This window comes from Camelus ferus, chromosome 2, assembly GCF_009834535.1.
Source record: "Camelus ferus isolate YT-003-E chromosome 2, BCGSAC_Cfer_1.0, whole genome shotgun sequence".
Classification (NCBI taxonomy): domain Eukaryota; kingdom Metazoa; phylum Chordata; class Mammalia; order Artiodactyla; family Camelidae; genus Camelus; species Camelus ferus.
In genome coordinates this window covers 15,605,911-15,623,531 of record NC_045697.1, presented here as the reverse complement: position 1 = coordinate 15,623,531, position 17,621 = coordinate 15,605,911, and the positions used below count along the sequence as shown (strand labels likewise).

General features: G+C 39.9%; 1 protein-coding gene across 4 annotated transcripts in view; it reads left to right on the top strand.

Annotated features, from left to right (window-relative positions):
- Nucleotides 1-1,928, top strand: part of ADGRA3 (adhesion G protein-coupled receptor A3) — a 99,174-nt gene extending 97,246 nt beyond the window's left edge. For all 4 annotated transcript variants that reach the window (XM_032494804.1, XM_032494808.1, XM_032494816.1 and 1 more), the window contains 2 exons: nucleotides 113-208; nucleotides 351-1,928. In XM_032494804.1, the coding sequence (XP_032350695.1) occupies nucleotides 113-208; nucleotides 351-1,593 (1,339 nt within the window). In that variant the 3' untranslated portion in view covers nucleotides 1,594-1,928. The remainder of the gene's footprint in view (nucleotides 1-112; nucleotides 209-350) is intronic.
- The last annotated feature ends 15,693 nt before the right edge of the window (nucleotides 1,929-17,621 follow it).

Genomic DNA, 17,621 nt, shown 5'->3' with positions numbered 1-17,621 from the left:
GAATAGTAATGAATCTTTCAGGAATAAATAGCTTTTGCAGTACTGAGAGACTGCAACGTGTACACCTTAATAAATTGGAACGATGAACTGTTATTTCCGTCATTCCTCCTAGGTTTTACCTGATCGGCGGCGGGATACCTATCATAGTCTGCGGCATTACAGCGGCCGCGAACATCAAGAATTACGGCAGTCGGCCAAACGCGCCCTAGTGAGTATTTAACGTTCTCTGTGTACCTGAGTCAGTTGCTTCTCTTTAAACTGTTTCCCAGGCACTAAAGTTTCCTGCAGTTTCTTAAGCACTTTGCTGACATGTGTTGCGTCTGAGCTGGTTCCCCGTTTTCTCTTCCTAGTTGCTGGATGGCGTGGGAACCCTCCTTGGGAGCCTTCTACGGCCCTGCCAGCTTCATCACTTTCGTAAACTGTATGTACTTTCTGAGCATATTTATTCAGTTGAAAAGACACCCTGAGCGGAAATACGAGCTGAAGGAGCCCACGGAGGAGCAGCAGAGGCTGGCCGCCAATGAGAATGGCGAAGTCAGTCATCAGGACTCCATGTCCCTGTCCCTGATTTCGACATCAGCCTTGGAAAATGAGCACACTTTCCATGCTCAACTCTTGGGGGCCAGCCTTACTTTGCTCTTATATGTGGCTTTGTGGATGTTTGGGGCCTTGGCTGTCTCTCTGTATTACCCTTTGGACCTGGTTTTCAGCTTCTTCTTTGGAGCCACGTGTCTGAGCCTCAGTGCGTTCGTCGTGGTTCACCACTGTGTCAGTCGGGAGGACGTCCGGCTCGCGTGGATCATGACTTGCTGCCCGGGCCGCAGCTCGTACTCAGTCCAGGTCAACGTGCAGCCCCCCAGCTCCAGTGGGCCGAGCGGGGAGGCTCCCAAGTGCACCAACAGCAGCGCGGAGTCTTCCTGCACCAACAAGAGTGCGTCGAGCTTCAAAAACTCCTCCCAGGGCTGCAAATTAACGAACCTGCAGGCGGCTGCTGCTCAGTGCCAAACCAACTCCCTGCCCTTGAACGCCACGCCTCAGCTGGACAACAGTCTGACGGAACACTCGATGGACAATGATATTAAAATGCACGTGGCGCCCCTAGAAGTGCAGTTTCGAACGAACGTGCACCCAAGCCGCCACCATAAAAACAGAAGCAAAGCGCACCGGGCCAGCCGCCTGACGGTCCTGCGGGAGTACGCCTACGACGTCCCCACCAGCGTGGAAGGCAGCGTGCAGAACGGCTTGCCCAAAAGCCGGCCGGCCAGCGGAGAAGGACACTCCCGGAGCCGAAGGGCTTATTTAGCCTACAGAGAGAGACAGTGCAACCCACCCCAGCAAGACAGCAGTGATGCTGGTAGCACACTTCCCAAAAGCGGCAGGAATTTTGACAAGCCCGTTTCCACTAGCAGTAAAAAAGATGCATCAAGGAAGCCAACTGTGGTTGAGCTGGAAGGTCAAAAGAAGTCTTATGGCCTCAACTTGGCCATTCAGAACGGACCAGTCAAAAGCAACGGTCAGGACGGACCCCTGCTGGGTACGGATAGCACTGGCAATGTCAGGACTGGATTATGGAAACACGAAACGACTGTGTAGCGCTGGTGGGCTTGCAAGGCAGAAGTCCATGCAAACTGATAGTCACATTCCTTTCAGCTATGAACGTGTGAAAACAGTTTACAGCCGCCTTAGGGATTCAAAGGAATTTTGAATAAACTTCTAAGTTTGGGATTCTGTGTATTGTATATCCCCTAAGTGTTGCTTTTTTATGAATTTAGAAAAAAGAAAAAAAAAAACCTCTAAAGCATTGTTTTAAGTGGTCAAAGCACCAGCAGGACATTTTTGGAATCCGAAATGTAATTTTCTCAGAATCTGTAACGTCTACTTAACATTTCAGGCTTGTATTTAATACAATAAACAGATGTTTGTCATTATGTCAATGTTACATTTTTATACTTTACAATAGAAGCATTTGATTCTGTTTTAATGAAGTTTGTGCATTGGGACAGCTTAATGAGAATTATACGTAAATCAGTTACCAGTTTTTTACATGATTAGCTCCACTGATTATGGCATATACACCAAAGGGCTTATGGATGGATGTATTTTATAAATATGGTTTTAAGTGCTACGCATTTTTAAGACGATCTCACAGAACTCTTTTTTTGAAAATGGAAATGCCTAAAAAGCTTTTCCTAAATTGCACTGCTTTTTGCCATACCACTTTTGTCTCACTAATACTATTTTTGAGTGGCTTTTCAGTGGTTTATATTTGGGTTTAGTTTTCTTATTCATTCTTTTTTTTTTTTTTCCAGCCCATATGTTATTTCTTTTTAAATAGAAGTATATTTGACTTACAATACTTTGTTAGTTTCAGGTGTGCCACATAGTGATTTGATATTTTTATACATTATGAAGTGATCACCACGGTAAGTCTAGTTACCATCTGTCTTCATACACGGGTCTTAAAATATTACTAATTCTGTTCCCTATGCTGTACATTATATCCCCATGACTTACTTTATAACTGGAAGTCTGTACCTCTTAATCCCCTTCACATATATGAATGTAAATGAAGAGTTCATGTAAGTTTCACATTCCTTTATTTTGGGGGGATTCTTTGCTATTGTTGGCTGTTGCTTTGTTATTAAACAGGCAAAATTGCTCAAGATTCATGCTAAAGTACTAATTTTAAAATTCTATTCTAGGGGCAAAAGCAGGTCAGATCCAAAAGTAATCACTGGTCGTCGATGCACTGCAGTCCTCACCTGTCTCCTGTCTCCAGTCTCACTGGGTCTTTTCTGGGACAGTTAGATTGGGTCTGCCCTGACTGCTTTGTGCATTCAGTTTCCTCTGATACACAAGACAATGCCGGAAAAGATGGGTACGGCTTAGTTTAGATCTGTTTCAGGCAGTAGTCTCAAGGTTTGAGTGAGATCAGATTCAAGAAATGCTGGAGTAAAGCTTGATAAACCTCAAAACCTGAGATTTACTCCTTAACATCGAGTACTTCTCAGACGACACCAGCTGATCACCCAGGATAGTGTAAATGTCCACTTTTCACTGGGTTAGTGCTTTAGAAATAAATTATTTCACTTTGCAATAATAAAACTGGTAGTTCTATTTAAGCCTTCTGTTAGGTGTTGGTTTTAAAGGCATTCTGCACAGTTGGGGAAACAAGGCAAGTAAGTAGAAAGGTTTGCCATGTATGCATTAAAGTACCACCTGGCCCAGGGTCTCCTAGTAAGTGTTTGTGGAGAAGGATGTTTAGAAATGACCAAGATATAAGCTAGTAAGATATGAAGTAAGTAACTCTTATTTTTAAATTGCTATTAAATTTTGCTCTGTGTTTTTGCAATACATCATTCCCATATTTAATATGTTTTCTTTGACCCATAGGTCAACTCTACGTAGGAAAAGAACTTTGTTCTTCTACTTTTTCCTAGCTCCACAGGAAGTGAGGGATTTCCCTTCCTGAAAATGTTCACCATTCAGTAAGCATTTATTAATTTAAATATAGCTCCTTACAGGTAACAGAAAGAAGAGAAACCTGGGACTGGGAGAATGGGGGAGTGGAATAAAATCAAATATTTGGAATAAAATGAAGATCCACTGAAAATATCCTCAGTGTTTTGAAACATAAAGCATAGGTGATGAATTACCTTCTTAGCATTTGATTGAATTGAAACTTGATGTTGTGTCTAGGAAGTGAATAAAACATTGCATCTTCCCCATGTCTGTCTTTTATAACGTGTGACTTGTTGCTAGTTGAGGTTTCTCTATTTCTCATAGAATCATAAATTTTTAGGATATGTTCCAGTTTTCTTAAAAATCAGCTCATTCATTTTCCTCATTTAAAAAATTATGGCAACTGAGGCTCAAAGAGTTTCTGACTTGCTGAACCTGAACACACCAGCAGGTGATGGCGCATCTGGGACCAGGACCGTGTTAGCTGGCGCCACGGCCAGTGTGCTTTGTACGTGTGTTGCTTCTCCAAAGGTAAGCACCTGTGCTCTTCAGTGACTGTTACCTCTAATTTTCCCAAACTTTATTCTCATCCCAGTTATCTGAATTTTAATTTCATAATGAGGTATAACTGGTTATATTCTACTTAAGGAAACACACATGATTTATTTTATTCCATGAAAGTTTTTTAAAATCAAGCTGTTATATGTAATGTGTGTACTGTACACATTTTATATATATATAATTTGATGTTTTGTGCTAGTGTTACAGGCTAACCTATTTTTCAGGTAACAAATAGAAATTAGGTTTATGAGTATTTTTCTGACTAGATTTATATACATGTGTAAACATTTGTCACTATTTCAGGTCATTAGTAGGTGGCAGCTTATTTCTAAATCCCAGGCTTTTTTGCACATGTAACTTATATTCTACATCCATGTCCAGTCTATTTATAGGAATAAATATAATCTTATAAACAGATGGCAATTTCTGTGTAGATGCTAACGTTTAGATTGTGTTCATTATTGAGACATAGGTGTTTAAGCATTTAGGTCTGCATGTTTCAGGCGTTGAGTTCAGATACCCAGACTGAAGTTGATTGAGGCCATAAAAGATGAGGAAGTAAAAAAAAAAATTAATTGAATGCATTTAATGCAGGAATTAAATTAAATCATCAAGGAAAGTGATGCATACAACAGCAATCTGAAATTTAAAACAAATGTTTTTTTAATTTTATTATTTATTTATTTTTAATGTCTATTTATTTATTTGGGGGGGTAATTAGGTTTACTTATTTATTTATTTTTAGAGGGGGTACGGGGATTGAACCCAGGACCTTGTGCATGCTAAGCATGTGCTCTACCACTTGAGCTGTACCCTCCCCCCTTAAAACAAATGTTAATTCTGTGTTTCCAGATTCCCCAAATCATTTAATTATTTTAATATTCACTTCAATGCTCTTAGCTTGAGAGAGAACTTGATTATTTATAAGTATTATGATGTTTCCTGGACTTAAGTCATTTCATCACTTCTGCTAATTTTGCCATATTTTCCCTAAATTTATATTAATACTGTCATATGGATCAACTCACTTTTTTTCTCCCCACTGAAATATAAGTGATAATAAAACCAGTAGATTTATTTGTATAAGTATGGCAAACTCTTCAAGAGAAATTTGTAACTGTTTATAAATCTGTCAATAATAAAAATCTGACTATAATGTTGCTTGGTTTTAGACCAAGATGAGATTGCAGTCAGTAAAAAGGTTCTATTTTTTTAGTTTTGGTATTGTCTTAAATCTTCTTCCCCGCCTACCTGTGGGTCTCCCGTGTAGAACCATGTCTTACATTGGCCATTAGCGGCTCCTAGCCAGTGGTAATATTGGAACACTGGAGGCATCAACTGAGAAATACATGTGGAGTAATCATTGTAGGTTTAGGAGTCCTTTCTGTCTTCCTTGGTGTACCCAGCTCTGTGTGTGATGAAGTCCCAGGCAGCCTTTGGTGATAGCTTTTTTTCAGCATCTTTTAACCAGGGATATCAATGACTCAGGTGGATACTGAAGGAGAGGACCGTATTATTTAAGAAACCCTCATTTATGTAGTCTGCAATGGACCGCTACCTTTGCTCTTGTAGAGTTGGAATGCTTAGAGTTAACTCCTAGCCAGAATCTTGTTAAACTTTTTTTTCCACAGACTTATGCTTTATTCTGTTTGAAACACGTATTGTCCTTCTAACCGTGTCATATTTATAAAACAGAGTGTGTAGAAAAAGAGTGTGTTGAATTCCATTGTCTGCTACCGCCACCTAGTTTGAGAAGATACTGATGAAGACTCTGATCAGAGCATCCCAAGTCTATTCAGAAAGTTCAAAATATTTTCAGAGGGCCCTGCAGATACATTCCTTAACTGAGTTATTCCAACAATATAAAGAGTCCAGCTAATCACGTTTTCAGTTTTGCAATCATTGTGTTCATTCTGTCTTGGCATATAATATTGATGAAGTTTTGCTTGTACAGATAAATTTAGAGCGTTCGAATGAGCAAGCACATATGCAAGCTATGCTTGCCTGCCAGGCCAGGTGTCATCATGCGTACCGTGTCTCGTGAAAGTGTGTGCTGCACGTGAAAGGAATGAGCTCCAGTACTAAACAGGCGTTTTTGTTGTCAGAGTCTGTTCCTTTATGAAACTGAGTAAAAATGTCAATTCGGTAGTTAACCATGATGAACAATTTTTACTGCTTAGTTTTTTGTTTGTTTTTGTTTTTAAACTTTCATGTTGAGTCTGGGTAAACTTAACTTTTATAAAAATGCAACCTTTTAGAGGCTCAACACAGTACAGGATTCTTACTTAACTTTTATAAAAATGCAACCTTTTAGAGGCTCAACACAGTACAGGATTCTTGCTGGAGGGATGGTCTGGTGGGTGTATTCCTGGCATGGCAGCTCTCCCCAGGGGTTCTCACCCAGCTTCCTGCTGTTCCGTGACTCCGCCCTTCTCTAGGTACTTCCTCGGGGGATGGAGGGTAAGCTCAAGGGAGCGTTGTATGGATCAGGCCCGGAGATGGTGTAAATTACTTCTACTCACAATCCACTGGCCGAAACACAGTTTGGGCCACACCTAACTGCAAGGAATCTAGGAAATGTAGTCTAGTTATGTGTCCAGGGAGGAAAGGTAGACGGTTTGGTGAACAAGTAACCAGACTACCGCACGGATAAGTTCCTGGTATAGACAATAGTGAGCTTAATTCCCACCTCATCTTCATTACATTTTTAAAAACTCTTACTTTTAAGTACTGATCCATTATGGGCTCCCAACAAAAATGCTAGGTTTTATGTCCGTTTGCAAATTATGTGATTGTCACTTTTGAAAAGAGTTCAATGAATATATGGAAATTCAGTGCCCATTCTGCTGAACTACGTCCTTAATATTCCTATTTAAAAATGATTGGAGTGGAAGGCTCATTTCCTAAAGGTTAAATACATACACAGTTGTGCAGTCAATCTCCAGAACATTTTGGTCTGGCAGAATTCCTGATAATGCTGTTTTGTGTTTTCTCCATTTAAAAAAATTCAGTATTCCCAGAGGTTTGTCACTTGTATTAACCTTTTCAGAAAATCAGCGTTGGCATCGTCCCTTTTCTTCATTGTGTGCTTGCTGTCTACTGCTGTTGTCTTTTGCTCTTCGTTCTTTACTCCTTCCCATGTTTTGGGGGGTTTACATTGCTGTCCCTTCTGTAGCCTTTTAAAATGGGATTAACCTTTTCTTTTTATGTAATACACATCGAGAGCTGTACGTTTCTCTGTGCACGTTGTTTGGAAACAATGAAGACCGTAGTTATCCATCTAAACCTTGTAAGGTATATATATAAACCTTTTTTATTTATTTTGAAGGAAATCATATGCTATTTCTGTCCGTCCTAGAGTGAGGTGAGAAACTACTTACTATACTGTTTGAAGTTTATTCATTGCTTCTGTTTTTAACCCTCCCACCAAGGATCCCCTTACCTGCTTAAATTTCATGACTCCTGTTTTGGTGGTTTTCCTTCCATGCCACTAGGACTTTGTGGGCGTGAATTCCATGGGGGTAAAGATGCCTGAACGTGCTCCTTCTGAGGATACATTCCATGAGTGTCCCTGAGTACAGACAGGACACTAAGAGGATCTTGCTGTAGAGCAATTCTAACCATGTTTCCGAAGACATTTAGATCATCTCACGTAGGATACTCCCCGACACAGTTTAGCCTTAGGAAAAATTGAAGAAAATCCTGTAACTTCAGAATTTTATAATCAACAACGAAAGGAAACTTTGAAAGACTAGTTTGAGTCAGATACATGGGTTTTTCACTACAACTTAAGAGTCCCTAACATTGAATGCAAACAATTTGATAAGTCGTGTTTATATGAGGTTTCCATACATTTTACTGCCTTCAGGGTTAAATTGGCAGCCTGATGCCATGACAGGCCTGGCAGGTCCGGCTGGTTTTGTTGACTAAAGGACTGGCTCTTGACATCATATAGGGACAGGACACAAAGCCTGGTGCCTAGAGGACAGGGGTTTGCAGCCAAGATGACCCACATAAAGCTGAGCCCTTCAGTGTGCTACACCCACAGGAGAATAAATCCCACCCACATGCAGGGAGAGAGAACAAGGGAGTATGTCAGCCATGGCTTGAGTTCTGGCTTGTTGCCTCTGCAAGTTTATAACCATGCAGGTTTAGTGTTGACATCTTTATTGCCTTCATCCTTCTATGGTTATTGCCAACCAGAGGTGGTAGCATAAAACATGGCCCTGCTAGGTGCCACTTCTGCAGACGCAGAAGCAGACATGACAGTGTGGAAAGTACACACTTCCCATGACCTACAGGATTCATGTGCACAGATGTGAACCATCTCTTCGGTATTTTGCATCATTCTATCCAAATGCTATTGGAATGACCTGCTATTGTTGTCTTTCTTGCACCCCTCATCTCACCTTATGTTGATACCATCTTGGTGCAGCGTGATCTGGCCATAGTTAATTATTCCAGGAACAAGTGCATGGCCCAAGCCAGAGCAGGCAGTCTCTTCCCTGGGAATTTGAATTAAGACGTCTTTTCCAGCCACTTGATTGATAATTAGAAGACTGAGGATCCTTTGGCTGCCATGTATTCTGCCACGTAATCCTGCAGCCAGAAAGAATGATGCAGAAAACTAGAGGGTGGAGACCAAAAAGAGAGGCCCAGATGCTTTAGAGTGCCTGGGTTTAGAATTACCTTAGAGTCTAGCTGTGTTCCCTACCTGTGAGTTCTCTGATGTACGTTCTGTCACTGAATCCTCTATCACTGAGTTCCTTCCCACCAGCTTTTTTTTTTTTCCTTTTTGAAGCTATAGTTGATTTCTGTTGACAGACACCCCAAAAGAGTTCAAGCTGATATAGCAATAGAACCTCCATCTCATTTTTTGGTATGTTCCCAAAGATGAGACATCTCTTTTGATGGGATGTTTGATGAAAGAAATACTCTAGATCTGACAAGCAAAAGCTGCAATTCCACTTTTGGATAAATGTTAATTCGTTTTCATCATTTGAGTAAAAATGCATAATAATGTGAACATAATATTGGCACCATTATTTTGTGGATCTTATAAATGAGTTTAGCCATGACGCTAATAGAAAGAGGTTTAAAAATGAAAAAATAAATTTCTTCAGGCAAAACAGTACGCCAACCTCACATACCACATTTAATATTTTGCAGGTGAGATTTGCTCTCCAGTTAAAGTTACTCTTTTTCATATGAACAGAAGATTGGTTGAGTGATAGTTCTTAATTCAAGAAGGAACAGTATAACTGACTGAAAAGCTATTCAGAAGCAAAAACACTCTTCTAAAAATATTTTTGCATTCTATAGAATGTTGCTCATTTAATATTCACCTTTGAATACTGAAGTTCCTTTTGACTCATCAAATACATTCTGTCACAGAATAAGACAAGCTTTCAGAATTTAACAATTCATGAAGATCTAGTTGTAATTTCATGTTTCTGCTTTAGGGCAGTAGTCCCGTATAGGACGTTAGACTCGAACGTTCTCTGCCTCAGTTTCAGCTAAGATGCCAATCTGGTGAACATCAGGACACCAAACTGAGGAAAAGCATCACATGTCAGGTTTACTGAAGAACTGTGAACGACCGTGTTCCACAAGTCTAGGGCTTACGGACCAAAGAAAAGGTCAGGTAGACGTTTGTGAAGAGACTGGAGAAGAGATCTTCGGAGGACCTGTTGTCATTCTTGGTAAGGAGTGGGGTGGACTCCCTTCTTTACCTCCAGCCTAGTGGGAGGGATTTCCATGAGGAAACCTGGAAAGACTGCTTATGTGTGTGTTTTGTTTTTCAATTGAAGTTTAGTCAGTTACAATGTTACTTATGTGTCCTTTGAAGTTGAGGCATAATGAATTAGGGTCCAGCTCACCCCTACCCCCAAGAAATGTAGAAGACAGCAGAACTGTGGGCCCCCCCCCCAAAGATGTCTACATCCTAATCCCCTGAACCAGTGAACATGTTACCACCTTACTTGGCAAACAGGTCTTTGCAGATGTGGTTGAGCTGAGGAAATTGAGGTGGAAAAGTTATCCCAGATAATCCAGGTGAGCCCAGTGTAACCAAAAGGATCCTTTTGAAAGGAAGGCACCAGGGTCAGAGATGTGGTGATGGAAACAGCGTGGCATGAGCCAAGAAATGCAGGCAGCCTCCAGAAGCTGGAAAAGGCAAGAAACGAGATCTCTCTCTTGAGAACCTTCAGTAGTAAAGCAGCCCCACCAGCACCTTGATTAGCCCAGTGAAACTGATGTTGGACATTACTGATATCCAGAACTGTGAAGTCATAAATGTGTGATAAGTTGTTCCTGTGGTGATCGGAAACTAATACACCGGCTGATGCTTTGGTGACAGAGTTCAGACAGTGCTGCTGCTGTGAGGGCAGCGGGCACAGAATGTGGGGAGAAGATGCGTGAGCACTTCCCACGGAGGAGACATGCACCTCAGAGGAAAGAGGTTTTCACTAGGCTTACCCAGTAGTGCCCTCTGTAGGAGCAAGGAGGTCCCAGCAGGAGGAGTCTGCAATATGCCACTGACTTCCCGTCACTAAGGAAGGAATTCCAGGTGACCATGTGCATCTGTCTGTCAACAAAGCTGCAGCAGAGTAAGACCCAGGGAGCTCAAGGCCAACTTACGACAGTTCCAATCAAGTAAATACATTCTCAGCCCTTCCCCCAGCATGTCACTTCTGATAGAAGCTAAAGCAGCCCCCAGCAGGTAGATGGGGGAGATAAGGGGCAGACATGGAGAAGCCAGTCTCCTCCCTTTCCTGTTGCCGGCTTGGAACCATTGTCATTAGAACCACCTGGAAGAGAGCAGAAGACTGGATGTCAAAGCAAATTCACAGCTTGATTATCTTGCGCTGGACTTTCTAACCACTTCGTCAAGAATTTTCAATGGTACAAAGGGACTGTAGAACCTTCCAGAATCTTCTTTCAGGGAGTATTTATGTCTCTCTAAATAAAGTCTAAGCAGACGATAGGGAACAAAATACTGTTAAATCTTTTAAATTTTATGGACGCTTCCAAACATGTAAAAAATTAGAAATAAGAGTGAATTCCCCTCTGCAGTGGGTTGAATTGTGTCTCCTCCATCCCTGCCAAATTCATATGTTGAAGCCCTAACCCCCAGTGTGACTGCATTTGAAAATAGGGTTTTGGGGAGGTAATTAAGGCTAACTGAGGCCATAAGGATGAAGTCTTACCCCTTAGGATCAGAAGAGAAAGCAATCTCTCCCCTCACCACCACCACATACACATGCACATACTGAGGAAGGTCGTGGGAGGACACAGAAGATGGACACCTGCAGGCCCATAAGATAGCTGTCACCAGAAATCAACCATGCTGGCATCCTGGTCTCAGACTTCCAGCCTCCAGAACTGTGAGAAGACACATGAAGCCCCCCAGTCCGTGGTGTGTTACTACAGCAGCCCAAGCAGATGAATACGCCCTCTGTCCCTCTCCTGTACTCAGATGCCTTCAATATGTCACTTCCTTTATCTGTTTTCCCCTTTTTCTTCACCCTCCTCCCTTCTGCCCAATCTATGAAGACTATTTCATGTCAAACTTAGACATATGATTTGTACTTCTAAACATATCCACATACATCTCTAAAGAATAAATGTGATTTTTACAAACTGACCATTGAGGTATAATTACCATCCATTAGGATCTCTCTTCCCAAACCTGCTGCATGTGCTGGTAGTTGAAGTGAGCTGTGGGTGTGTGATTTGTTTTTACTAATGAAATGAAAACAGAAGTAACATGTATCAGGTAGCTATTACTGTGTAACAAACCACCTCAGAATGTAGTGGCTTAACAAGCACTATTTTTCAGAATTCTATGGGTTGAGTGGGCATTTCCTCTGGTTTGAGACAGGTTGGCTTATCTCTGTGGTCAGCTGGCAGCTGTATGTGTGGCTGGCTGGTGTAGGAGGGCCTCAGCTGGGATGGTCAGTGCACTAACTTTGGATTCTTCATAGAGTGGTCCCAGAGTTCCAAAGAGCATGAAGAGAAAGTAAACTCTAATGCAGAAGCACTTCCTAAGCCTTTCCTTCTGATGCATTTACTAATGTCCCATCCCCTAAAGTCAGTCGCGTGGCCAAGCCCAAATTCAAGGGGTGAAGAATAGCTTCTGTCCCTTGATGGGAAGAGCTACAATGTCTGTATTTCAAAGGAGCGTACATACAAGTTGGGAAGAGTTTGTGGCCATTTTTGTAATCTACCGCCATAATGTCAGGCGTTTCCTGAGCTGTGGTTAACTGAGGGTTTTGTTCCGCATATAGTACATGTTAAGGCTGGTTAACAAATTAACAGTTGAGAACTGGCAGTGGAACAAAGCAAGACAGGGTTAACAAGAAAGGAAAGAAGGAACACTTCCTAATTGTTTATTGATAGTATATAGAAAAACTATATTCCTGCAAACTTGCTAAATTTACTTTTATAGTAACTTTTTTGAGATTCTTTAGAATTTTCTATCTACCTGATCATGTTGGCTGTACATAAAGACAGTTTTCATCCTAATTTGCATATGTTTTCTTTTTCTTGCCTCATTTCCAATATTAAGGAAAAAGCGTTTCGTCTTTCACCATTAAATCTGGGTTAAGTATAGAACTTTTATAGATGCCTTCATCAAGTTGAGACTATTCCCCTCTGTTCTTAAGATGGAAATTTTGTCCATTGATACTAGATTTTTCTTCTTTCCCAGTGTAAGCTTTTAGAGCTATACATTTTCTTCTAAATTCTGCTTTAGCTTGTTCATTACATTTTTTTTTCATTTTTAGTCATTTAAAAATAATTTTAAACTTTCCTCGTCATTTATTCTTTGACGTTGGGAGATTTTTCCAGTTATCTTTATTTTTATTGACTCCATTTAATTCCTTTGTCATCAAAGAACACACTTCGTATGTCTTTAGTCCTTAAAAAATTAACTTATACTCGGCATGTGATCTATCTTGTTGAATGTTTTATGAGCATGTGTAAAGAATGTGCATTCTACTGTTGCTGGAGAGAGCATTCTATAAATGTAAACTAGGTTAGATTGATGGTGGTGTTTGAGATGTCTATATTACTGGTTTCTCTCTAATTATTCTGTCACTTGCTGAGAGAGGGATGTTGAAGTCTGTAGCCATAATTTTGGATTTGTCTACTTCTTTCCTTTCTGTCATTTTGCTTTCCATGTATTTGAAATTCTATAATTAGGTACATACAAACTTAAGATTGTTATGTCCTTTGATGAATTAATTTATTGTAAAATATTTTTCTTTCTGATTACTTTTAAGATTTTCCTCAAAAATCATTGATTTTCAGAAATGTCATGTGTTTGGTGTGGTTTTCAATGTGTATATATTTCTTGGATCTGTGTGTTTATTTTCACAAAATTTACAAAATCCACAGCCTATTCCTTTGAAATTTTTTTGTGTTACACATAATTTAGCCCACAGTTGCCTCCAAATCATTGAAGTTTTGTTCATTTTTTTGTCTGTTTTTTTTTCCCTGTTCTTCAGTTTGGATAATTTCTATTGCTGTATTTTCAAGTTCACTGATCTTCTAAGATTTCTAATCTCTCTTAAGTTCATCCAGTGAGTTATTCATTTCAGATATTGAATATTATATCTCCATGATTTTATTTAGTCCTTCTTTGTAATTTCTCATTATGTGCATGTTTTTTAAAAAAATATTGATATTTATAATACCTCTTTTAAGTCTCTGTAATTCCATCATTTAAGTAATTTCTAGTGATTTTTTTCTACTGACTGATTTTTTTTTCTAGTTATTGGACCACATTTTTCAGCTTCTTGGTCTACTAATTTTAACTGAAGCCTGCGCATTGTGATTCTTTGCTTTGAGTATTTGATTCTTTTGTCTTAAGGAGCTTTTTTTTCCCCTGAAAGTTAGTTAAATTACTTGTGGGTTTGTTCGATTCTTTGAAGGCTTGTTTGTAAAGGCTTCTGTTGGGTAGCTGTTGCTGTAAGACTAGTTAACCCCTACCCCTTAGCAGTGATATTCTCAGGTCTCTATTCACAGTGGGCACTGCTCTCAAGGGGCAAAGCGGCATGTCCACACTGGCCATTAAACTCAGACATCTCTCAGTCTAACATGAGCTCTGATAATTTCTCAGTTGTTCTTTCCTGATTCACCCTATGTGTGTAGTGTTCAGTTAGAGTCTGGAGCAGATTCCTGTGCAGATTCCTGTAGCTCGCTCTTTGTATGGTGTCCTCATCTCTGGTTCTTTCCCACAAATTCCAACCACTTCAGCTTCCCTGAATTCCAGTCTTCCCTCCATGAACTCAGTGGCAATCCCATGCTCTACTTGTGCTTCCTTCCAGCACGTCTGTACTTCCAGACAGAAAGCTGGGGTGACTGTGGTGCTCACTTTGATTGTTTCTCTCTTGGGGAGTCCTAGTTCTTTGCTGCATTTCTCCAAAGTCCAGAAACAGTTGTTTCACATATTTTGTCCATTTTTCTAGTTCTTTATGATGGTGGGCAGGTCTGGTCCCAGTAATTCTAGCTTAGCAAAAATTGAAGACCCCACTCCATTAGATTTTTTTTTTTCAAACAAGAAGTTATATTGTAAAAATTCTAATCATCCTTATCAGTTCATTTAGTCTCATGTAAATAATATTCTGCTTGATCTTGGGCTGGGAGTTACAGGAATCCATCACTTTCTTCATCAGTTCTGGAAGCTTTTAGTCCCTTGGTATGGTCTTAAAGTTATTGAAGTGATGCCATTATGAAGCATTCTCATGTGTAGCTAATTATAAATGCTTTCAGAGAAGAATTAGTGTAAAACAGTAACTGTGAATGACAAAGGACCACAAATGACCATGGTTAAAGATCTAATGAGAGTTCATATGCAAAGGAAATGTAGTTATTTCTGCAGCATACATTTTAAGATACTAATTGAACAATGACAGTATCAACAAATAATGCTTTTTTAATTTCCTCCAGAGGTAACCAAGGTATATCAAACTGTTTGCCCAAAATGCATTTCCTATTTATAATGGAAATTTTATCAACTCTTAAAAAAAAATTACAGGCGCTAATTGCGATAAAGCTATGGGTCTTAATGTAGAAATGGAGGTCTCAGTAGCTATTAATATTTTTCAGTTAATGAGACAAAGTCATAGAAAATAGTACCATTAGATTGGTCAGAGGAGCATGGTTGTTGAGGATCTGTGCAATTTCATTATTCTCTTCTGAATTTGGCAAAATATTTTTTTCTGTTGTCCATGTACCTTGTAATAATGTTGATTTTCATCATTTTAAAAAGGCTGGACTTGGTTGTATTTTGGGGACCCAGTAATTCTTGGTTTACATGGCTTTAGAAACTTGTTTTTCTAGATAAATTTGTCTAATTTGAATTGGTATAAATTTCTTCTCTCTTTTCTTTAGCCTCATTTAAAAACCCCGAAGGGACATTAATTTGGAATTATTCATTCATTTAGAGAAATCAAAGAAAGCCTGTGAGAGATTTAATTTCTTTTTATCTTTAGTTTGGAAATTGTGTTTTCACGAATTCTAACAATATTGGACCGCTAATAAGTGAAAATATAAAAGACTGGAGTTTTTGGATGGAGCGAGTAGAATCCTTAGAGTTAAGAGAGCGCATGTTACTGAAGATACTAAACAAATATAAACATTAAAAAAGCTAATGAGTGTATCAGATTTTACCTTTCCTGTCATACCCACTCCTGACATCTCATGCTCTTAATGAACTGACCATAATATTAAAACCCACTTTCTGTGCTTTTAGTATTAAGGACACAGTCATCCAAGAATGATCAAAATCAGAATCAGGAACAGAAACAAGTTCCACCAGATGATCTTTGAACATTTGTTAAACCCCTTTCTAAAACTGTCTGGGACTGGAATCTTCATGAAAGAGACATTTTAAAAAATGTATCTAATTATTTGAGGTGGAAGGGGAGATTTGCTATGTCAGCTTAGTCTGCCATTTTGAAAGGAAATTCCATCTTTATGTTATTTTTAAAAAGGAGTCTTTACCTCTTGAAGTTAAGCTTAATCATGTGACCTGCTTTGGCCAATGGGAAATTAGCAAAAGTGACACAAGCAGAAGTCTACTTGTTCTTGCTTCTCTTTGGAACCCTGGCCACCATGGAGAGAAGGATGGGCTAGTATAGGAGGAGGAGAGATCATTTGGACCAGAGGCAGGCTTTCCCAGTTGGAGCCCCTGCCATACCAGTAGCCTACCAACCATGAGATACATGAATGAGGCCACCCTAGACCACCCGACCCCATCAGTGCCAGCACAGAACAGAGGAACTCCCCAGCAAACCTAAAGAACCATGAATAATAAAGTTTTGGGTGACTTGTTACATAGCGAAAGCTAATGAATACAAATATCCATAAACAAGAGTGCATGTGGGAGTGTGGGTTTCTCCAACAACAGAAGGAAATGAGAAGAGCTATTACTCTGAGGCATCCAGGACTTTTTTCCCTAGATAAACATGAGGTTGCACTCATGCAAAATTTGGTTTAAGAAACAGGAAGCTCCAGTATTTGTAAATATTTGGAATGAATAAATTGTTAGTATAAGTTTTTCCAGAATCATGGTGCGAACCCTGAGAATCAGATTTGACAACTAGAAAGTATTTGACCTTTGGGAGTGTCATTTTACTTATCTCTATAATGGACCCAATAATAATGGAACATACCAAATAAGCCTGTGTGAGGATCAAAAAGGTTCACATGTATAAAGAACTGACACCTATTAAGGACCTTAGATCAGCATTAATCCTTACTTAGTGTCTTAGTGCCCCTTATTAGTCACCACTTGGTAAGTGTTTGAACAAAAGAATGAATGTGTGCTTCAGTGTAAAAAAACTTATCTGGAAGTCAGAGGTTGGGAATCTCCAGAGTTAAAGTATTTGTCCAATGGGATAATGGCGGGTGAAGGTTACATAGGCAACAAAGGCTACCCAGTGTGAAATGAACTTAGTTGAGAGTCAAAAGAAGTTCAAATGGATGAAAAGATAAGAAAGCAACTAGCGACAAACAGCTGCTATAAATTATTGCTTCCTGGCTGCAGCGACTTGCAACACATTCTATCGAATGCAATTAAGAATGAAACTATCAAACTGCTGTTTGAGAGATTCCAAGGAATAGAGAATTCAGGAAGAATCAGAGATGGATAGGTTTATTTCTAATTTTTTAAAAAGGAAACTTCTACACACCGTCAAGCTCACCCAGACTTAGAAGACAAGGCACAGCCAAGACCTCACTGATCAACTCGTCAAGATACAATGAGGCACTTTTAGGTTTAGGCAGTCTATTACTTACAGACAGCAGGAAGAAGAGTGAGTCGATGGGCTGGTTCCCAAGTCCGTGTACCACACACTGAACAGGATGATATCAAAGCAGGAGGGGGCAATGATTGCAGCACTAGTTGTGGGATACCCCATTGCTAAGTTGCCTGTGCTTCATCAGAACCCAGGAGATGATGAGAATCGATCTCATAGCAACCTTTCAGGGAGATGAGTGAGTGGGAGATGGCTTCATAGCAGCTCCTTAGAGGCCTCCAATCCTCTCTACATTCCAGGATGGTGTTCTGCCAGGACTCAGGTAAGCTGTGG